The sequence below is a fragment of the Pinus tabuliformis genome, chromosome X, assembly GCF_031772625.1.
Source record: "Pinus tabuliformis cultivar Carrire ecotype Pingquan chromosome X, CPIR1, whole genome shotgun sequence".
In the NCBI taxonomy this organism is placed as follows: domain Eukaryota; kingdom Viridiplantae; phylum Streptophyta; class Pinopsida; order Pinales; family Pinaceae; genus Pinus; species Pinus tabuliformis.
Window position 1 is genome coordinate 1,155,533,084 of NC_142308.1, and position 23,684 is coordinate 1,155,556,767.

The 23,684-nt window shown below is 40.6% G+C and overlaps 2 protein-coding genes across 2 annotated transcripts in view; both read right to left on the bottom strand.

Annotated features, from left to right (window-relative positions):
* Positions 1-240: 240 nt before the first annotated feature.
* The window catches only part of LOC149143996 (uncharacterized), a 131,490-nt gene continuing 108,046 nt past the window's right edge, over positions 241-23,684 (bottom strand). Inside the window, exons 3-5 of the mRNA XM_089448103.1 lie at positions 16,793-18,598; positions 1,015-1,260; positions 241-899 (exon numbers count right to left, since the gene is read on the bottom strand). Of these exons, the coding sequence (XP_089304229.1) occupies positions 669-899; positions 1,015-1,260; positions 16,793-18,598 (2,283 nt within the window). The 3' untranslated portion in view covers positions 241-668. The remainder of the gene's footprint in view (positions 900-1,014; positions 1,261-16,792; positions 18,599-23,684) is intronic.
* LOC149143997 (uncharacterized) lies at positions 20,562-22,750 on the bottom strand. Its single transcript, XM_089449253.1, has 2 exons — positions 20,952-22,750; positions 20,562-20,829 (listed from the first exon to the last, which is right to left on the bottom strand). Exons 1-2 carry the CDS (start codon positions 22,716-22,718, stop codon positions 20,626-20,628), a joined length of 1,971 nt encoding a protein of 656 aa, XP_089305379.1. The 5' UTR covers positions 22,719-22,750; the 3' UTR covers positions 20,562-20,625.

The following is a 23,684-nucleotide window of genomic DNA, read 5'->3' on the forward strand; positions in this document are numbered from 1 at the left end:
TATTTACCTAGTGCGTATACAGAATTTTATAAACCAATGATTTAAGTTTTTTATCAACAATATTATTAGACCATAAATAATTGAAGCTTCAACCCATAGACACAGGTTTTATGACTAAGGCACACAGTGAACCGTACAAATATCAACAGTTTGGTAATGAACTATATAGGTTGCTTTCTCAACCTAAATTTTATAAACGAATGATTTTTATAAAACATATTATTAGCCACAGGCGCCTGATATACACCATAAACAATCGAAGCTTCGACCCACGGTCAGATTTTGTGACCAAGGGGCACACCGAACTGTACAAATATCAACAGTTTGGTAATGGAAAAATATAGATTTCTTTCTCAACTTAAAAGTCAATAAGAACGTAACCAAAACAAGAACCTCAGTGCCTCTGCACGTCTTTTGCTCTATGTACTAGCTTCCCTCTCCAGTGTCTCTCCTCAATTTTCAAGCAAAAAAATAATAATTTCCCTTCAATTACGAACAGCAAGTTATACAGACTACTAGAGCAATGACACTAAAACAAACTGCCATAAAAAAATATCGGCGGTTGTTAATTATTTCCCTGCTGTTAACCTTGCTTTACCATAGAAGACAGAACGCATGCCTAAATCCTTCCAAAGGAAATGGATGCATCACAGTACAACCTTCGGAGTTTAGGTCTCCAGTGTATGCATCTGAGACAAGGAACCGACAAAACTTGAAAATGAAGGTATCGATAACAATGATTCTAATTCTAACCGCAATCCAGCTGCAAGTGCCAAGGATTCTTCTCCAGGTTCCTCTTTAGCAGCAATTAGAGCTGCAAAATATTGCTTTCTTGCTATTTCCATGATTTCGATTTCCTTGCTAGACTGGTCAAGATTGAGCTCGTTATCTGTCAGGCACTGTAACAAATGCACAGATCCTCAGTCCTCAAAATTACCATCTACTTATAACACAATGGCATAACATATTTGTATTTAATTCTATTGGGAGTCTAAAAAATGACAACTGACAAACCTCTCTGTTATTGTCGAAATACGACACTTTCTCTTCATGTATATCATGTACATCCTTGAGCGGAACACTTCTAGAAATATTTTCAACCTTACCATATTTCTGATAGACTTTCGAATCAACAGCTTCCTGCTCTGCAACCTGATGCTTGAGCTCATTCACCTGCTCATAAATCTGATCTTTCTCATCTACTGTTATGCCACTTCCTCCAACAGTCTCTAAAGGTGTCACCATGTCTGGAATTTCATTCTGCCAGTCATAACGAATATAAATAAGAACGAACGAAAAACAACACCAAACATTTTATATTTTGACAGATATACAAAGACACAGTAACTCAAAATTAAAGAATAACTGCGTACATCTATACACATTACATAAATAAGAATTAGTAGATTCAAAAAAATGCCTCCTCTGAGAGAGAGAAGCTCCAAATATGAAATCGTCAGAACATCTAGGCTACAAGGAAAAAGCCCTAACATATTACCATACAGTATTCAATGTTCATTTATTCTTTAAACATAGGAGGAAGCATAACTTCATATTTTTCCTTCCATGACCCTGTGAGATCCCTTGAGACCCAGGTGACACCAGGTTGGACCTCGGGTAACCAGGTGACACCCTGCGAAGAGGAGGCGGGGGGGCATGATTTCCCAGCCGCCATTGCTGATCTCAATCCCAAAGCCATCAAAGGCCCCACCGCTTCCCAGGGTGATGCAAGACTGCCCGATATCCTTACTCATGCTCACGAAGCACAGCCAGAACTTGACAGCGAGCCACTTCAGAGTGCTCCTCCACTTGGGGTGCAGCAGTCGGATGGCACTGATAATTTCGAGCCCCAGAAATTTCCAATTTTTTTTAAAACCCTCTCTGGCAAATCTTTGTGCCTCAGGGTTTGTGAAAGGGAGGTCGTATCTTCACTTACAGACAAAATTTATAAGCTGACAGGTATTCAAGAGGGGAGTTTGAGAATCCTTTATGAGGGGAGGCAATTAAAGTTTGAAAATACTCTGAGGGATTATGGTATCAAGAAGGATGCAACTATTTCACTCATTGCAGGACTGCTACGAGGTGCCAGATGAAAAGAGGCATCCTCTGCCTCAAAACCCCCCTCATTTAAAGACGCTCTCAATTCCAGCTCTAGTTCACAACCCTCGAAGGCTCTTGCTGGTCAGGCCTTTGTGTTTGAACATTCACTAGAAGCTCCACAGATCCAGATGAATGGGCTCCTTACCACGTTAAAGATTCATTTTTATGCTCAGCATGCCTTCATCTGTCGTTTTAATAGATTCTGGCCCACAGCTTCCGCCCTCAGGGAGTGGGCATTCCAGAATTGGACGCAGACCTTAGATCTACTATTTTCCTTGAAAGATTATTTTGTATTCGTCTTCAAAGATCTTGCAGACTGACATAGGGTTTTTTACCAGGGTCCCTGGTTTTGTGGTCGTGCAGGACTCTATTCAGCCATGGTTCCCAGAGTTTAACCCACTAACAATAAAGACTTGGGCCACTCCAGTGTGCGTAACACTCCCAAACTTACCCCTCCAGTGGATTCAACCAGATTTTCTACAAGCTATTGGAAATGCTCTTGGACACTTTGTCAAAATAGATAGTGACAGAATAGCTAATGGGTTCATCTCGTTTGTTCGCATCTATGTTGAACTGGATTTAAGTGCAGGTCTCTCAGATAAAATCATCCTAAAATGGGATGGCAAGGAACTTCATTAGCCTCTGGACTACGAAAATACAGCTTTTAGATGCAGATCTTGTCAGTAGCCCAAGCATCTACAAAGTGCATGCCCTAAAGGGGTGTCAGGATCCCCAGAGCCACGAAAACCCAACCGAGGATGGTGTGATCAGAAGGCACCTTCAAATGTTAAGAACATGACAAGTAATAAGAAGGACAACCTTCAATGGGAAAAGACATCTCCTGATTCTTTAGCCACGCAAGATCCTAGATAGCCCAAGGTAGATACGGCTCCGCACTCAGTGGAAAGGAATCCTCTAGATATGGAGAAGGAAAGTTCATTAGCATTAGTTGTGGCTAAAACTAGTGGGCGGAAACGACAACACGAGTCTAATTATTCAGATAGCGATAGGGATGTCCTGCACTCTGAGGAGGCGGCAACGATGGAGCTTTCTCTAAAAAACGAGGATATGGCATTATCCTCAACCCTCACTGATAATGTTGTAGGATGGGCGGACGTTCGTAGGAGAAAAGGGGAAAAAGAAAAGCCCCTAAACACCTCTGGTGTTTGATATCAAAAGGGATTTTTCACATATGGTTACAGGATGAAAAGATGCTTAGTGTGCTTAGTATCTCATACCTGGTTGCTATGTCACAGGGTTCGTCGAACTTTAACCTTGAGGTTCGAATTTTGGCGAACCTTAAAAAAAATTTGAAGTTTGGCGAACCTCATCGAACCTCATAGCCATTGACCAAGACCATACATCAAAACTCATAACTTCATGTCACAAATCAAGCTTGTAATTTAGCCTTGCATTTTCCATGTCCGTGATAGCAATTTTGATGTTTAATGATGTTGATTTTTTACTATTTTATCCTATAATTCATTATATATATACGAACCTAATGGCGAACCTCATCAAAAAATTCGAACTCAAACCGAACCTAATCATTGTCGAACACGAACTCGAACCCGAACCATGTGATATTGCCTTGTTGGAGGCATGGCCTCTCAAGTTAGTTCTTTTCGTCTGTTGTGAACTATATGGAAATGATTTGTAATACTTTTCTCTTTTAATAGAAATCACTAGCAGGAATTTACAAAAAAAAGAGATATAAATTTGTCAAAAACACTTAACCTAGTAATCACATTAGTCAAAGATATTTTATGAAACTGAAATGCACCATAACTTAATACATTACCCTTTCAATCCTAGTTAAATAAATACATGACCTTGAGGTCTAGGCTGCATGACAAGAGCCTCCAAAGCCTCTCAAACACCAAGTTTTAAATTCTAATGATTAAGCCAAGTTTTCATTGATTCCTTTACAGTGAAACACCTTTTATAGAACCTAAATGCGTCCACCTAATCCTCTTATGATCAAGCAAACTTTGGGTAATAAACTAGAACATAATCACATCTCTATAAGGAATATGACACAAACCTCAGATGACTAGCTGGACAGAACGATCAATAACAACCCTCGGTGGTCATGTAGAAAGACTAGAAGAATGGTGAATGACAAAAGATGGAAAAACATTATTTAACATCAATTGAAAATATTGGTTGGTTTAAGATAAAGGGCGAGTCCTCAACCTTGTACTTAGACCAACTATAACACAAATTAAAAATAGAAATTGACTTCCACAACCACTAGTAGACATTCTACTTTAGTCAACACACCAAAAGGCTATGTGAAAAATCAGTGACCCGATTCCTACTGCAACAAACTGATTATATTTCACCTACTTGTTAAATTAATTGAACAAGTTACATGCAGTTTTGCACGGCAAATACTAAAATACATGCACTGCAACCTACACCAAATAAAACTGCGGAAACTAAATACCACACAGGATAGAAATAAACATCACACGCACCTACACAGTTATTTTTTGACAAACGTCCCTGGAAAAACCCAATGCAGGAAAACCGGTGCAGCAACTGAGGGTTTTATTATTATGCAATAGTAATTCGGAATATAGTCTTTGGATGCTCTGTTGGCTATCCAATACAGAGAATATTACTAACAGAGAGATGAGTGAGATTACCTCACACTATCATTGGAAATCCTGGCTGATCCAGCCACTGAATGGCCAGCCCCTGGCTGCCTCTGCGTAGTCTCTATGCAATCGCTGCGTAGGCCTTGCATCACAATTACTGGGGCCTGCATCACTCCTCTCAGTTGATCGATTTGCTTCTGAGATTTCGACTTTGCCCTTCCGGTCTCACACCTCGACTTCTGGCTCTGGAAATCAATTCTCCAACAAATTTACGAATTCCCTCTGGCTTTTGCGCAGCCCTGCGTCAGCCTCTCTGGCTCTGCTCTGCCTCTGTTGGATCTCTTTCTGCCTTCTTTGTTGAGTATTCCCGGATCAGGAGAAATCTCCAACCAAAACTATCCCTGCCCCTCACTACAAAAGATCACTTTGAATTTCTCTCTCGACAACTGTTGTGCTTCAAAAATCCGATCTTCTGATCTCCCACTCGATATGTCTTCCAAATGCTCGTCAAGCCTCCTCTTATAATCCTTTTGTTGAGAACCAATGGCCCAAATTAGATCCTAATCAATGGCTCAGATCATTTTGGCTTGATCCTCGTCTTCTTCTAGAAGTTTCACGCACAATTAGATTAATAACCTTTAATTATTTTAATTTCCTAAGTTTAGACTTAGGCACCCATTAAAAATAATTAATTATTTTAATAAAACTTATTCCAGGTGGAATTTTCCAAAACGATTTCTGGGTATTGTGGAATACATGTGTCCAAGCCTCCCTGCAAATTTTGAGGCTTAGAGCACATCCGATGCTACCAGAAATCAACAGGCTACAGTTCACCTTGAAAGTTTGACCTTACTACATTGGGCCTTACATAAAGGTCAATCCTTTGAAGAATTGTTCCCAAAAGATCTTTTACTAGGTTGGTCTTGAAAAATAGACTTGAAGATCTTGGTTGAAAGCAATGTTTTAAAAGTTAAATTCAGTCTTAGAATCAACCAAAGGTCCGACCGGACTTGAATTAGAATCAAATCATGATCATCCAACGACTTGATTTATGAATTGGTTTACTAAAAAATAAATATACATTGAAGTGCAGGAATACATATATTAAAGCCATTAGAGACCAAATATGCAAAGTCTTATCGTGTATGTACCATGTGAGGATGAATATAACAAAATGGCACTAAGTGCAATATATATATGAAACAAAACACATAAACAATGAAGTTCTAAATGGCTTCTAGTGTCCAAAAAGCAACATAATATAAGATACTATATATCACTATTGGGGATGGGATCCTCAAGATGAAATACGAGGTGATCTTCAGACTTGGGCTCATTGAATTCCTCAGGGACATCTGTGATAGTAGAAGTAGTGCGGTTAGTGCTTGCAACATAACCCCTCCTGATTCCCACCAAAACACGGGTTAGAAGGAGGTGGTTACTATACTAACTCGAGATCCAAGGTAACATTATGGAAATGGGGTCTAAAAATTCCAATCTTTTTCAACTTCCTTAAAACCTCAAATGGATGTCATCATTGTGTTCATCTTGTCGAGATGATTTCAGTGATACAAATTTTGTCCCGATCTGACATCCGAATCGGAAGTTATAGCCAATTAGAGTTTGATCCACATCATCAATCTACCATGTGGCACCCATGTGGCTGTCCTAGTCAGCCTCCTCACTGCGACTTAGCATTAGTGCATTGGTTGTTGACTTGCTCATGACCCGAGGTCATAACATAAAAATACATGTGTACACATATAAACCACCCTCTCTTACGTCAGCACAACAGCCCACTATAGCCACGTCACCCCGGAAGAAACTCTTCTCACAGAAAATAATCTTGGAGGTTTGAGGGGAGCAGCACAACTAACAACTTTCGGGATCCGAGATTTTGAGATCTCGAAGAAAACCATCTCGACCAGACCCTTTCTTGGAAGAAACATCGATCTCAGGGACAACCATTCTTAGTGAGAACTCACATCCGAGCCCACACCTGGCACGTCATCTTGGGAATAACTTCCCCAAAAGAAACCATCTCGAAGGAAAACCTCCTCAGAAGGAAAGTGCGCACGGGCCTACTCTCGCCACGTCATCTTGGAGAAAACTCCTCAGAAGAAAACTCCGAGAGACTAAGTGCTTGATCGTCGAGATCGAGAACTTTGTCGGCAAATGACGGAGGGCACGTCTATCAGGTAAGGGGGGTCCTTTTCGTCTCGTGTATTTGGCGAGTCAAGGCACGATGATAGAGTCTTAAGCATGATAGATGACGGGAACCCCTTTTCCTACCCCAGAATAGAATTCTCGAAGGTTTTGTCTGGGATTAAACCAACGTGAGGCACAAATGACGCGGGTTCTAAAACATCGACATCCGAGATTTTGGGATCGCAATCACCAGTGAAGGGTCATATGAGATGAACACTAAGGCACCGCGGGCCAATTTCAATGGGGTCGTGTGTTGTCTTTCCACGACCTTGGTGTCTAGGATAGAATCTTAAAACCTCTGATGCTACCAAACCAAGAATCTCAACAAAGCTACTTTGCATAGCGGAATATATATAGCAATGAATCACACATGCAAAAGTATAGACAACTTTTTATAAAATATTGTACAAATATGTACAACAATCCAATATTCGTTATATTAAATCAACTGAATAATACAACTGTCTAGGACTCCCATACAAGGGATAATGGCCCTCAACTATCCACAAGTACAAGAATACAAGATACAATGACAATCTCGCTACTCTAGTGCACAATCACATCATCTATGCCATATCTCATCATGTCGGTCTTTCGCTTTCGTTTTGCTCTCTAGCTGCCCCTTAGTCCATCAAGAGACAACACATAGAGTCTCCAGGAGGGTTGCCACCTATCACTGTTGCAAGTCGCTTCTGCTATAATGAACATGAGCTAATCCAATCTGCTCTTCTAGGCTGGCCAATACCTAAGCTCCAATCTTCCAATCTGATAGTCCACTAGTCCATCAATGTAATGCACATTAGGCTTCACAACTTCACCCAAACCTTAGCTATCAAGCTCCCGTTATGACTACTTGTCAAGGGATACTTTGGGCTACCAACACATTGCCCTCCACCAATCCAATGGCACCCAATCCAATCACTATAGGATTTGCTCCTAGAATATGCTTCCAACCACCATGTCAAGCCTTCCAATTGGCTCCCACGAGCTACAACAAACCTGTCCACACTAGGACACCACCCAACTAGCAAACAACTCAATCTTTATTCAACAAAACTCAACATACCTGGTTGTGCATGTTGTTGAAGCTTCCTTCCTAGTTAGGGCACTCAATTGTTGTTGTTACAGCCTACAAAAACACTTCAACAGACCTCCAAAAGTTACGACCTATCTCCCACAATACCCTGCCATGCCTCGCTGTCACTTTAGGCCACCTATTGAGGACTGCAGCCCTCACAAAAATCCTCCAACAGGGCTACGGCCTAGTCTGCACAAGGCGTAAGGGTTGCGGCCCACAAAATAGAGATAAATTTAGCCTTTAATACCCACGCATAATTGCCATATCAGCCTTTAAGACCTGCAACCTTCTCCTGTTCTTACTCGGCCTTGTAATAGAGTAAAACACCACCCAAAATAGTCCTTCACAAATTCATTTTTTCTCTTCTAAGAGCTCGATCGCCTTTTGTTGAGAGTTTATAAGTTGTTGCACATTTGGATGAGTTAAGATGACTTCTCTCACCTTTTATTGATACCAATACAATGGCTACACGAATTACCCAATAGACATGTCTTTTGGACTTAATCATTTCAAGCCTACATGACTTGACTGTCCAAAAACCCACTATTAACTTAAAAAATTCATAACTCATATTTGACAACTTGGATTTTGACGATTCTTGTTGTGTTGGATTCTCCTCAACATCCTCTATCATCTCCATCCATCACATGCAAAAAATGCCTCATGGTTTTGGCCCAAAAATCGAAGGGTGCAAAACCCCAACCTTAGACTCTAAGCCCACAAATGACTTTTGTGGTGCTCCAACCTCCAAACCCTGAACCCTAAGGCTTGGAGTACCTCCAAAGCTACTAAAAAATCAACACTCCCTCTTAGCAAGGGAGGTACTTCCAAGACTAGGAAGTAACTCATTATCATCATCACTACTCACAACACTCGCCCCAACTCCTGGCGCTCACAACTGCAGCAATCCCTGTAGTATGAACTATGCCTCTTGGAGGTGTCATTGTCACTAGAAGCATCCCGCTTCTTCTTCTTCTCCTAGAATGTCTTCCACTCTCTCCATGATTCCTTATTGGCAGTTGTAGGAGCACCCTTGCTCCCCACTGACCACACGCTCTTCTTGGGCTACAAAGTCTCCCTCTGAACCTGCAAGCTCCCTCTAGAACTCAACTCTCCCTGAGTCTCTGGAACCTGGACATTCTCTAGAACCTGTACTTGCCCCTCTGAAGCCCGAACTTGCACTTGCTTCTTTGGAACCTGCACCTAGTCCTCCTGCTTCTTCTTCCCATGATCCATAGGCTTGCCTGTCATCCTGTATAGACCATTCTCTCTAACTCCAAGCACAATACCTGCGGAGCTAGAGCCTCTGGGCCTGAGTCTTGCCTTCCCATCCTGGAATAAGACCTCAAACCCCTTCTTTTCGATCATCGAGAAAGATATCACGCTATATCTGAAGCCTGGGACAAATAGGACATCCTAGACCCGCATCACCCATCCTATCTCCATCCTGAATGGCACAACTCCTGATCCTTGGATCTCCTTCTGACTCTTGTTGCCCAACACCATGTGCAACTTCGAGCCCCATTCAACTAGAGTCTCGAAAACCTCCTATGACCCTGTCATATGTTTCGATGCACCACTGTCCATGTACCATCCATCTTCATCGATAGTACCCTGTAGGAAATGAGAGATCATAGCAAAGTCCTCCTACTCCAACCTCTTGGTGAGAGCATCTATCTCAACAGAGGTGGCAACACCGGTGACCTGCTTCCTGTTAGTTTTTGTAGCATCGGATGTGTTCTAGCCATGAAATTTGGTGGAGAGGCTAGAATACATGAGATCTCCAAAACCCAGAAATCGTTTCTAGAAATTCCGCCTAGAAGTGTCTCAATTAGATTATTAACCATTTTTTAAATATTTCCTAAGTCTAAACTTAGGGAATATGGTTAATTAATCAATATTAATTGAGATAAGGCGAGAATAGTCTAGAAACTCACATGGATTGATCCAGAGATGATCCTAGCCATCGATTATGTTTTAATCTTGGTCGTTGGTGCTCCAACAGTGGATTATAAGAGGAGGTCGATGTGGTGATGGAGAAGACACTTGAGTAGTTTGATTTCTTGGCAGATCAATTTCCAGAGTAGCAGCAGTCAGTTGTCGGAGAGAGCCAAAGATCGAAGCAGTGAGTGAGGGGCAAGGACAGTGATCCGAAGGAAGTTTTTCCAAATCCAGAGAGGCAGCAACAAGAGGGCCGAGTTATCCCAGTGAGGCAACGTAGAGCTCTTCACAATAACTTTAGAGAGGGCAGTTCAATTTGTTGGAGTGAAAATCGTTTTCCGATCCAGAAGCCAAGCAGAGAGTCCAAAGGGCCGAAGAGACGAATTTCTCAGCAGCAGAAGGCAGAACAACTTCATCAAAGACCAGTCAAAGGCTAGACATCATAGTGACTGCGCAGTCCAGTGCAGAGGGTGACACATAAGCTTCAGGAGGCTGAGTTTTCTGTAGGCAAGTTGTGCTAGGATTGCTTGTGGAGGAAGGGTAAATTCCCTTCAATAATTTTGCACATATTTTCATGTTATTTATTGCTAGCTTCAGGCATCCAGATTGTACTCAGATTTTCACTGCTACATAATAATAAAAACCCTCACTGCTGCACCATTTTTCCCAATTTGGGTTTTTCTAGGGACATTTGTCCAAAAATAATTGTCTCATATTTTGTGTGTGCTAGCATTTCTCAGTTTTCAGCGCATTTTTTTCCACAGTATCTTATTTGTGAAGGTTACAGTGTGTTTATTTCAATATTTGTCGTAGCAGATATATTGTTAAATTAATTAAAAATTAGGAGAAATAATACCAATTGCTGCAATAGGATTCCGGTACTGGAATTTTTCACATGGTATCAGAGCGCAATTGATCAGCCAGAGATCTTAGAAGTGAAAGAAGGAATTTTGTTGTTCAGTAAGAGTAGCAAGCTGAAATTCCCAGGGGCAATGCAACCTTTTGCCATGAGGTCAAGTTACTTGAGGAAACTCAATTTTTTAGAGCATAAATATTCGATTTTCCAGATTGAGTAATTCCAGAGGTAGAGGAAGCAGCTCAAAAAATTTTCATAGGGCAGATCTCTAGCTAAAAGAAAAGGGTTTTGCAACAGTTCGCTAGAGCAGAGCCAGCGTCGGGTTGAAGAGAGAGAAGCACACACAGTTGAGGGAAATTTTTCCTCAAGGAACTTCTAGTCTTAGAAGATCGATTTTTCCTTGTAGATTGGCAATAGTTGTGAGCAGATCTTCTTACTCAAAAAGGGTGTGTGAATAGCAGAGAAGCAGCCATGCACAAGGAAAGAGGGAGTTTTCAACACTTCGTTCAGATGGCCACTACAGGGCTTCGTGATCAGGATAGGTTGGGTGGAGCTTCCAACTACGTCATCTGGAAGGCAAGGATGTCCTTCCTTTTAGATGAATATGGCCTGAAAGCCTACATTGATAATGTAGTGGCAGTTCCCCAGGATGCAGATCAGCAGAAAGAATACAAGAAAGAGATGGCACGAGCAAAGTGGTTGATCTTGGATGGAGTCCGAGATCATATTGTCTCACATATAGCTGGCAAAGATACTGCCAAACAGATGTGGGATGCTCTCTCCACGTTATACCAGGGAACTTCCTAAGACGGAAGATGTTTCTTGAGGAGAAGCTGAGATGAATCCAGATGCAGAAGGGGGAAGGCATAGATCCCTTCCTTACCAGGATTCAGGAGGTCCGAGACCAGTTTCTAGTTGTTGGGGCAGTGCCTCAACCCACGGAGCTAGTGCGATTAGCACTCAACAGTGTCTCAGAGGAGTGGCAGGTCTTTGTCCAAAGCATATTGGGCAAAGATAAGCTACTAGAGTGGGACAAGATGTGGGTTGATTTGCAACAGGAGGAGTTGAGACGAGCTCTGTTAAAGAGCTCCATTAACAGAGCTCCATTAGTGGCAGCAACAGCAACGGATCGAAAGTGGTGAAGGAGGAGGAGAATGTGGCCCTCGCATCAAAGGGTCCCAATTAGGGACAAGGGGAGCAAAGGAAGAAGAAGAAGAAGGATCTGTCAAAGGTCAAATGCTTCAGATGTGATGAGCTTGGTCATTATAGTACCCAGTGTCCTCTCAGGAAGAAGGATAAGGAGGAGAAGCAGGACCAGTTGGCAGCTTCTACAGAGATCGATAGGTTGTCCTCCAGGTTGCAGCAAGACTTCATGATGTTCGCAAATATACCTCCAGGAGTGAGGTGGGGAGATTTGGTTCTATAGTCCCAGAGAACTACAAAGATTGGGCAGGGATCCTTGAGGAGTCCATCTCATGGATCATTACCTAGCTACAGGGGCCCACATTATTCAGTAGCAGGATGTATCAGTGGCAGTTGATGCAGTCAGTACCAAAGTGACAATTGCAAACTACTAGCAGTCAAATGTTGAGGAGTGCAGTGCAGTGTTGACAACAGAGTTAGCAGCAGCGCAAATTCTTCAGTGACAATGTGGATGCTAGTAACAGTCAGAGACTTAGAAGACAGATGCATCATACTGAACACAGTTGGTTCAATATTTTGGATGTTTTTCAGTTGCAGATGTTGCAGTTGCAGCAGCAACAAATGAGAGGGAGTTGCAGTGTACATGCAGTGTTGACAGCAGTATGGCAGCATCAGCAACAACACAGATGCAGCATATATCAGAATTGTGCAGTGGTTGGTGGGCAGTATGGCCAGACATCAGCAGCGTGACAGGAGATGATATAGAGACAATGTGTTGTGGTAAGGAGTGCAGCACTAGAACACATTACTCGCTAAGAGGGAGCGTTAGTTTTTGTAGCATCGAATGCGTTCTAGACACAAAATTTGGTGGAGAGGCTAGAATACATGAGATCTCCAAACCCCAGAAATCGTTTCTGAAAATTCCGCCTAGAATTGCCTCGATTCGATTATTAGTCGTTTTTTTAATATTTCCTAAGTCTAAACTTTTAGGGAATATGGTTAATTAATCAGTATTAATTGAGATAAAATGAGAATAGTCTAGAAACTCACACAAATCGATCCAGAGATGATCCTAGACATCGATTATGTTTTAATCTTGATCGTTGGTGCTCCAACAATGGATTATAAGAGGAGGTCAATGTGGTGATGGAGAAGACACTCGAGCAATTCGATTTCTTGGCAAATCGATTTCTAGAGTAGCCAGTCATTTGTTGGAGAGAGCCAGATATTGAACCAGTGAGTGAGGAGCAGGGACAGTGATCTGAAGGAAGTTTTTCCAGATCCGGAGAGGCAACAACAAGAGGGCCGAGTTATCCAGTGGGGCAGCGCAGAGCTCTGCGCAGTAGCTTCAGAGAGGGCAGTTCGATTCGCTGGAGAGAAAATCGTTCTCAGATCCAGAGGTCAGGCTGAGGGTCCAAAGGGCCGGAGAGACGAATGTCTCAGCAGTAGAAGGCAGAACAAATTCATCAGAGACCAGTCAAAGGCTAGATGTCATAGTGACTGCGCAGCTCAATGCAGAGGGTGACACGGAAGCTTCAAGAGGCCGAGTTTGTTGTAGGCAAGTTGTGTCAGGATTGCCTGTGGAGGAAGGGTAAATTCCTTTCAATAATTTTGCCCAGATTTTCTTGCTATGGATTGTTAGTTTCAGGCATCCTGATTGTACTCATATTTTCACTGCTGCATAATAATAAAAACCCTCACTACTGCACCAGTTTTCCCAAATTGGGTTTTTCTAGGGACATTTGTCCAAAAATAATTGTCTCATATTTTATGTGTGTGTACTAGCATTTCTCAGTTTCCAACGCATTATTTTTCCGCAACATCTTATTTGTGAAGGTTGCAGTGTGTTTATTTAGATATTTGTCATAGCAGATAAATTGTTAAATTAATTAACAATTAGGAGAAATAATACCAGTTGCTGCAATAGGATACCTGTACTGGAATTTTTCACACTTCCCTTTCTTCTTTCCATCTCCCATTTTCTTCCTCATCAGACATCTCGACAAAAAATGACCCATCTTGCCACAGTTGAAACACTTGACTTTACTCAAGTCCTTCTTTTGCTTACCCTTCATTCGTGCTGCAAGTGCCATGTCATCATCTAAAGCCTTCTTCGAATGAAGATCCTCATCTCACAACTCTTCCTTAATGAAGTTGTCCCACAGCCTATTCCAATCTGGCAACGATCCCCTTGATGAAGGGCTTCCATTCCTCGATGAACCCTTTCAAAGTAATCCTCACCATATCAGAATCTGAAATAGTCACACTGACGGCAACAAGCTCATCTTTGACCTGAGACAATCTTGTCAAATACGAAGTCACTCCTTCACCATGTATCATCTTGGTGGAATTCAACTTATCCTCCAATACTAATACCCAGTTCTCATTCTTATTTTGGAACAAATTCTGAAGAGCCATCCACATCTCATGTGCAGTGTTCTTCTTGTACAAATGAGGTATTAGGGGATCATTCACACCATCAAGGATGATCAATCTCGCCCTCATATCTAAATCCTCGTACACTTCCAGCCCCTTTGGGTCAGTTGGCTTCTTGATGGCTTTCTCAGCAAACTCCCAGATCCTGTTGACCTGCAAGACCAACTTGATCCTTTCCTTCCATGGACTATAGTTGGACAACCCCTCCAACCTGTCCTCATACCGGAGATTAGCCTGCAACTTTGACATTGTAGTGATCCCTTCACCTACAATGTGACCAACTCCCTCTTAAGCTATACTTTGTTGTGCACTCTGATGACTCACTGTCTTCCAAAGTAGCTTAGACACCCTCTGATACCATGTTGAATTTCCACAACCCTGGTGTCTAGGATAGAATCTTAAAATCTCTGACGCTACCAAACCAAGAATCTCAACAAAGCTACTTTGCACAACAGAATATAAATAGCAATAAATCACACATGCACAAGTATAGACAACTTTTTACAAAATATTGTACAAATATGTACAACAACCCAATCTTCGTTATATTAAACCAACTAAATAATACAACTGTCTAGGGCTCCCATACAAGGGATAATGGCCCTCAATTATCCACAAGTACAAGAATACAAGATACAATGACAATCTCGCTGCTCTAGTGCACAATCACAACATCTATGTCGTATCTTGTCCTGTCAATCCTTCGCTTCCATTTTGCTCTCTAGCTGCCCCTTAGTCCATCAAGAGACAACACATAGAGTCTCCAGGAGGGATGCCACCTATCACTGTTGCAAGTCGCTTCTGCTACAATGAACACGAGCTAATCCAATATGCTCTTCTAGGCTGGCCAATATAGATATATGTCGTTTCCTTGCCATATTGTATCCTGATTTTTTGAAATTTTGTCGTATCCGTTTCAGTGCAACTTAGCTCCAAGTTACTTCAATTAGTGGCCCTATATCTTAACAACCTTCCAACTTTCAAGTGTTCTCTAGATGTATTGAGGCACCTCCTATTGTATAAGCAAAACCTAAACATCGTTATTCAAAAGGACATCTATAGGTAGTATATTCAATTCACCTAGACTTTACCCACCAAGGGTCTCAAGCCTAAGATGGCTTTCGACCAAGAGCACTTCATGCCACAAGGAGATGGCCTCTCTGTTTGACCCAACACATACGGACAAGCATTGGATGAATGCCCTCAAGATCCTCCTTGGTTGATTTTGGGTTGGTTCGCATCAACTCTAGGTTGAAACAAATCATCATCTTCCCCATCCCAATAGGATTTTTCAGCTTTACCACCTATAGGAGATGACATCCGAGGATTACATCATCTTCAGATGCCCCATTTACTATAAGATGCAAGGGAGATTCTCCCTTCATATGACTCTCTCTTTACATTATTTAAATACCCAAATCAAAGGGGTCCAATTGTTTTTATGAGGGAGGTTCTCAGTTTTAGATCACAGGTCCTAAGCAATCCTTCCTATCTAAACTCTTGTAGGAGGATCACTTCCTTCTTTACTTTTATGTAGTCTATTGATGGCTGAAAATGATCATTGGAGATTTGGACAACTTCATCAATGAGAACTCAGACCTCTTCCCGAGTTTTCTTCCCCCGTCCCCCCAACCCCCCACTACCCCCAACCTCACATGGTGTCTTTTTAGGAAACTTTGAGGATCTAACATCCCTAAACCCAGGTTGGATTTCATAGTCCCAATAGACAGTAGAACACTAGGAAATCACAAAACCAAAGACAGAGATAAACTCCCTTGGTTTGAAGTACAAATCTCCATGCTTTATCGAGCAAATAGTCATTGATTCAAAGTTTCTTCCAACCTGTGCCTTGAATGGTAGGAATGATGGGACTCTTTACCATGGTGCATACTCAAGATCACTTCTAGGTTTGCAAAACGAGGCCCTCTCAATCCGAGTTATTCTCCAAATGACATTATCAGAGAATGTATCAAGCCCTTTACAGTGAATGAGGACTCAAAAGGAGAGCTGTCACCCTTCTCTTCCAACCTTTTGCATCTAACACCAACTCCACCTAGCATGCTCTTCCAGTGGATGTTCTCACTATTGTACTCATTTCCTTTAACATTAGATCTTTATATCTTATTGTTAGGTTAAACCTAAGAGTTGCCATGGCACTCTCACTTTGTATTACATCATTGGTAACCCTGTATTCCCATTGACCCACTTTTGCAGTCAATTGTTGGACATAAATAAGTTTATCTTATCTTATCTACTTGGAAAAGTTTAACAGATTATACCTCATATGATTTCATAAAGGCCATTAGATGGCAGGACTCCTTTTCAAGCACATAAAGACGGCATATCAAATCAGAAAATTAGCAATTCATGTTCCTATATTAAAAATCCTAATCAATGAGAGCAGTTTTGCAAATATCTACACTTTACCTGCTTCTCTTCTGAATGAAAGTGAGCAGAAAGCCCTTGGTGATATTCTTTGAGAAGAAAATTCTGTTCTACTTTGTTTTGCAGCATATTTATTTCCCCGGAATTTTCTCTATCCTGATCTGCAAAATTAGAAGTCTTCTGTAAATCCTGCAAGAAATCTCTTATCTTGAGTTTCTCATTGAGCTTATCTACACTAGCAAAATTAGGATCCAATTCCTTCTCAAAAGCAGGACTCCCTGGAGAGGAAGACAAGAGTTCATCATCTACTTTAGGCTGCAGTGCAGATGAAAGTTGACACTCCCTTTCTATGAGATTCTCCTTGGACCTTGCAGCAGTCATTGAAGCAGGCAATCTTTCAATGACTTTGTTTTCAAATGGAGATATACATGAAACCATGGACACAACTGTATGATTTCTTTCAGAAATATCTGTTTGTTTTGGAGATTGGAGGCAGAAATCGTTTTCATTGAGGTTCTCATTGTACCTTTCAATCTGATCTTTCACACTAACCTTTGGTAGTACCTGCTTCTCTTGCAACTTTAATTCAACAGACAGAGAATCACGATCATCTTTTGGAAGCATACTCTCAGACTCTTCTGTTTTTCTTTGCAATATTTCCGTTTTTACACATTGTTCTGTATCACCAATGGCACTGGCAGAAACATTCTGGGAATATTGAAGAGACACTTTTACCTTGAGTCTCTGATTGAGCTCAACTATACTAGCAAAATCAGTCATGCTTTGGTTATTTTCCAAATGAATATCAAATGTAGGGTTTCCTAGGGAAGGAAAATGTGCAGCATCTCTTTCACTGCCAGAAATTTGCTTCACAGAGTGAAGGTGGCAATAATTTTCTCTGAGATTGTCATTTGATCTTTCTGTATCGACCAAATCGGGCAATCTTTCAATGTCTTCATTCTGAAATGAAGGTTTACATGATGGTGTAGACACGATGAAATCATTTCCTTCACAAATAAGAATATGTTGTGCAGATTGAAGGTGGCAATCACTTTTCCTTGAGCTCTCATTGAACCCATCACTCTCACTTTTCAGACCGACCACATCAGAGATATCATTCTCATATACAAGTTTAGATGATGGAGAAGTCAGCATGTCATCATTTACTTTGCTAATAGAAACTGACTGCACAGATTGGAGACCATCCTTTTTCTTTGATTTCTCACTGAGGTTTTTCACTCTAACTATATCAACTGTGCCTTCCAGGCTTTTCCTCAAGTCAGATATAGGCAAAAGCATATCATGGCAATATTTTACTCTCAGATTATCATTTGATCTTTCTATATTGACAAAATCAGGCGATCTTTCAATGTCTTCATTCCAAAATGAAGGTTTACATGATGGTTTAGACAAGATCAAATCATTTCCTTCACAAATAAGACTCTGTTGTGCAGATTGAAGGTGGCAATCATTTTTCCTGCAGATCTCATTGAAACCATCAATCTCAGTTCTCAGACTAAAAATGTCAGATGTATCATTCTCATATTCTAGGCTAGATGTTGGAGTGGACAACATGTCATCATTGTCTTCACTAAAAGAAATTGACTGTGCACATTTGAAGAGGCCATCCTTTTTCTTTGGTTTCTCGTTAGAAATTTTCACTCTAACCAAATCAGACATGCCTTCCAGTGTATCCCTCCATTCAGAGTTAGGCAAAGGCATATCACATCCAAGACATCTTATAGATTTCATCTTGCCCTCATGGATACAACTTTGATCTTTAGCCTCAGGCTGATGAATGCATCTGCACTGCCTCAATGACGTCAAGGATGTGGGTGTTACTGGATCCTGCATAACAAAAGTGTAAATATGTATAAGTAACCCTCGAAAGTATAACTGCTATTAAATTATTAGTCCCAGCCAAAAAGAGAGGGTAACATATATAATCAATCTACAAGTATTTCAAATTAGTGTCTTTTAAAAACCGATAAGAGTAAAGAAAGTTAAAAATATTGATATAACACAAATACACTCATATGAAAATCCACTGCAAAAACCAGTAAAAATTAATCTCAATTCTTGTGTTATAAATTATTACAGCTCACAATCTATGGGGTAAGGAATTTGTTAGGATTGGCATGGCTGAGAGCAATCATCTTTGTAAATTCCAGAAAAGATTCTCCAATCTTAGCATTTCAACCTCATGGTTTCAATCAATGTGATCTTCTCTGATCTTCAGTCATTGCTCCACGAACACACTGTACAGGAAGCAGCACCCCTTCCCTTCCTTATTGTCAGTGCTACTAAAATAATGCATGCAGTTCTCCAGTTTTGCCAAAATTCTTAGAAATCTAGAAAGCTTTCTCTGATTTTTTTAAAGATAAAAGCTGTATCTGTTTGCTATGCACTTTGTTTTGGTGTATAGTCTAAACTAAAATATTAGATTGATAATCCATGTTTTAAACTGGTCTTTTTGGTACAAAAGGCAAGCTTTGTAGTTTGTATCTATATCAGTATTATCAGTTTGAAAATTGCATATGAATTTCAACCCTGACCTCACTTATGATAATGTTTATATCAAAAATACAAATTTAAAATTTAAATGGAAATTGTGATGCTGGACTATGTACACCCTCTGAATTTTTCATCTGCAAACAATGTTGAATGCAATTTCCTTTTCCCCATTAGTTTTCAGATTAAAGTGTATTACTCATAATAATAGAAGCATTACAAAGCATTATGAATTCGAACTCTTGACTTTTATCTTTTACAGCTTGTGTTTTCAAACCAGTAATATTTGTTTTCATGTGCATGCGTAAGCCTTATTTTAGGAAACCTCCTGTTCAGTGGAGGAAGCGAGCAACTGATTTTTGTTTCAATTCTACTACATAGCTGGTGAAATAAAGTCCAATATAAGAAATAAAAAGAATGAGTATCCCAAATACTAGGATGTCTAGGTTGTCATCTTTTCAAATATTAAAGATAGAGGTATCGACATTGAACAGGAAATAGTCACTTAATGTTTACTTACATTATGTAGAAAGTGCTTATTTAAGCTGCTTGGTAAACATTCCAATTACTATCACACAGATGAAATAACTAGGACAATCCATGTTTTAAACTGGTATTTTTGGTACAAAAGGCAAGCATTGTATTTTGTATTATATCAGTATTATCAGTTTGAAAAATGCATATGAATTTCATGCCTGACCTCACTGATGATAATGTTTATATCTAAAATACAGATTTAAGATTTAAACGGAAATTCCGACACTGGACTATGTCTTGTAGAATTTCCACGACCCTGGTGCTAGGATAAGATCTTAAAATCTCTGACCAATGTTGCACGAAGTGGGAGCGAAGCGGAAGCGGAAGCGCGGAAGCGGAAGCGTCATTTTCCAAAAATCTAGGAAACGAAGCGTCTGCTATATATATATATATATATTTTTATATTTTTTTGCATTTATACTCAAAACAAACATCCCAAATACCAAATTAATTGTAGAAGACATGAAAACATGCATATTTTTGCATAAATCAAGATAGATATGGCATCCATGATTCCATTGTAGTTACTAGTATGTACAACAATCATCTATATTCTAGCTATTACAAACATACATCAAATTTTTAAGCATATTATAAAACATAAAACATTTAAGCATATTATAAAACATAAAACATAGAGCATATTATGATTTATCTAGCAAGTGAGCAACTGTCAACATTTGTCATGTCCAAAATTCAAATAATAATGTTTACAAAATATGTCACTTGGTCACCGCCAAGCCAAAAAGGTTCAAAATTCAAATTCACAAGTCTACAAGTCTAATGAGTAATCTATGACAAAAAGTAGTAGATTGTGAATATATCTACTAATCTCTCCTCCTTCCACCACGAATAGAACGTGGTGGCGGGCCTCCACGTGGTGGCAATGAAGAAGATGGTGCCTGTGTAAGTCGTGGCACTAAAACTGATGAAGAAGAACCCCCTGCTGTTGGTGTTGAACCATGGAACCTAGGAACCAAGGGACCAGATGGGGGTGGGGGTGGTGGCATATCAACACGGTCATCATCATCCTAGAATCGCTCAAAAAATTCATGCAAAAAAAAAAACACTAGTTAACAAAAAAATTAAAAACATGAATTAGAGAAATGCTTTATAAGGGAAAATTGGAAAATTCATACCACAATGGACATACCTGGATAAGAGCATCCTCTAATTGCTCTAGTCGCAACACTCCATCCTCCAAATTGGGCTCCTCTGGATTCTTGTCCCAAATCAACAAGTCTTTATTAGACTTTGCATCTTCACAGTAATGGGACAACAATCGCAAGTTGTAATGAACATAAACCAAGCTCTCTGCCCGGTCTAAACTCAACCTGTTCCTTTTAACACTGTGGATGAAAGAATAAGAGCTCCAACACCTCTCTGCAGAAGAAGTGTTTACCACCTGTGATAGCACCCGCAATGCCAAACTCTGTAGAAGTGGAGTACCCCCTCCATGCATGTTCCACCACTCAAGAGCAGAAAAAGTCTCTCGATCTTTAATTGCATGCATGCTCCCAAATGGACCAGTGTTGAGCGTATAGTTGCTCACCTGTCTCCGTACCAATGCAGCGTCCTCCTCATCAGGGATTAATTTACTCAATGCAGCCATATATTTTTCGTGAACCTCTTTATCTTGGTGTGGTTTTCTCCTGCTTCCCCCCCCAGGTGCTGGTGTTGAAAGCCATGATGGATGATAGTATTTAGGTGTCAAAACATATGCTAATGCATGCAATGGAATATTTAGCATTTCCCATCGGTTTTGCACCTCTACACGAATATAATTGTACAAGGTGGTATCTCTAGGCTCAACAATGTCTTTAATCTGCCCCAACATGCTATCCATTTGCTCATACACCTCCCCAATTACTGGTCGATCTGAATCTGCAAACTTGATCATGTAATAAATTGGTTTGGTGAATTGCAAAACATATTTAACTTGTGACCAAAAGTAACTGTCAAGAACAGTGTCCTTGACTGCATTAGCACCATCTGTGTCAGTGTTAATTTCATCCCATGTTTCAGCACACACCAGATTAGTTAAAGCTTGTCTCACCTTCACTAGCCGCCTAAAGGTGAGGTAATAACTAGCAAATCTTGTCTTTGCAATTTTAAGCAATTGCAACTTGGAGTAAGTGCCATAGAAGTAGTTTACCCTTGTATGCCCTGTGATGAATTTAATGAGCTGCTTCCCTTTCCTGTAAACCTCAGCAATCCACCCACATTCTTTGTGTTTCACAATATCATGCATCAAAAGGTTCAATGTGTGAACCAGGCACCCAGACCAAAAGATGTGTGGATGAGTACGCTCAATAATTTTTCCTGCTGCCTTACAATTTGCTGCATTATCTGTGATCACTTGAACCACATTATTCGGACCAACATCTTTGATTGATTTCAATAGGAGATCTGCAATGTTTTGTGCAGATGCAGTGATGGAGGAGTCATGACATGCAATAAATACTGCACCACTAGAAGAAACACCAAGAACATTTATCAAATGTTGGTTTCTAATATTTGTCCACCCATCTGATACAATGGATACCCCAGAATCTACCCACTCATTTGTAAAACGTGTCAAAGCTCTTTGAACCTTAGCTTTTTCTCTTTCTAATAACACTGTTCTAGCTTTCTCATAGTTGGGGGCCTTGTATCCTTTTGGGGCTTCATTGATGGCCTTTACCATTTCATGCCAATAGGGAGAGCGAAGCACATTGAATGGTACACCGCAAGCACAAAGAAAACGGACTATCTTTCCATCCACATCATCCCTCCCAGCAACATTAAGGAAATCCCGTATTGTTCTTCTACCTCCAGAGCTTGCAGAAGTACCATGAGGAGATGAGCAACTACCAAATTTAGAGGTTGCACTTGATTCAAAATGAGTTTTTTGTTTCTTGTTTTTTTGTTGTGCAGCCATCTCTATTTGGATGTATTTTCTTCTTTCTTCAGTTGAAATGTTTGGGCAAATTTGTACCCCCACAGAACCCTTTTTTTCATCACTGTCCAGCACCCCACAAAGATGCCTCCTCAGACGGGTATATGAACCACAATATGGTTTTCCTCCATGACAACCATGAGGGCACACAAATTTGTAAGATCCACCACCCTTTCCCCCATCAAGTTTGGTCACATAGTTCCACAAGGGTGTTGATGTAGCTTTCCCATCTTGTGTTTCAGTGTCCCCTTCAAGTTCATCCCCTTCCTCTTCAAACCCTTCCTCCTCATCATACATTGGGTCACTCATATTGGTACCATCACCACTGCCCTCCTTTGTTTCTTCCCTTCTATTCCTATTCACCTTTGCCATCATTAGAACCAAGAGTGGAATGATACATAGAAGCCAAAAGAACACCATCTTGGAATATGGATATAGGTGGTGGACAACCTGTAAATAAAGGAGCAAGTAGAAACAATGGGAAAGAGTAGGAGAGGGAGGAGAAAAATACAAAAAAATTGTCACAAAAAATAAGGGAGTTTGGGGTTTGAACTTACCTCTTTAGCTCTTGTAGATGAAGTCCTCCAAGCTCTTGCTCCAAGCTCCTCCTCCTTCTCCTTGCTCTTCCTTCTTCACTCCTCCAAGCTCTCCTCTCTTCTCCTCTCTTTTCCTCTCTTCTCTTCTCCTCTCCTCTCTTCTCTTCTCCAACTCTCATAAACTCAAAGTGAGAAAATGAGGAATGAATGGGGGCTTTATTCTTTTCATTCCTCACATTAACCTCACTCTAACCTCACCCTAACCCACCCCCTCAATGCTAACTTAAGTTAACTTTAAAAAAAAATTAAAAAAATGAGGTTTTTTTCCCTTGGGCGCGCGGTTTTGGAGGAAGCGCTCCGAAGCGCTGCGTGAAGCGCACGCTTCCTGGCCCGAAGCGCTGCGCTTCGGAGG

Excerpts from the sequence above, each read along its gene's own strand:
- LOC149143997 (XM_089449253.1), bottom strand. The coding sequence starts at position 22,718 with ATGGCTGCACAACAAAAAAACAAGAAACAAAAAACTCATTTTGAATCA. Across the intron at positions 20,830-20,951 it reads TAGAGGATGCTCTTATCCAG|GATGATGATGACCGTGTTGA; the intron begins GTATGTCCATTG and ends GAGCGATTCTAG.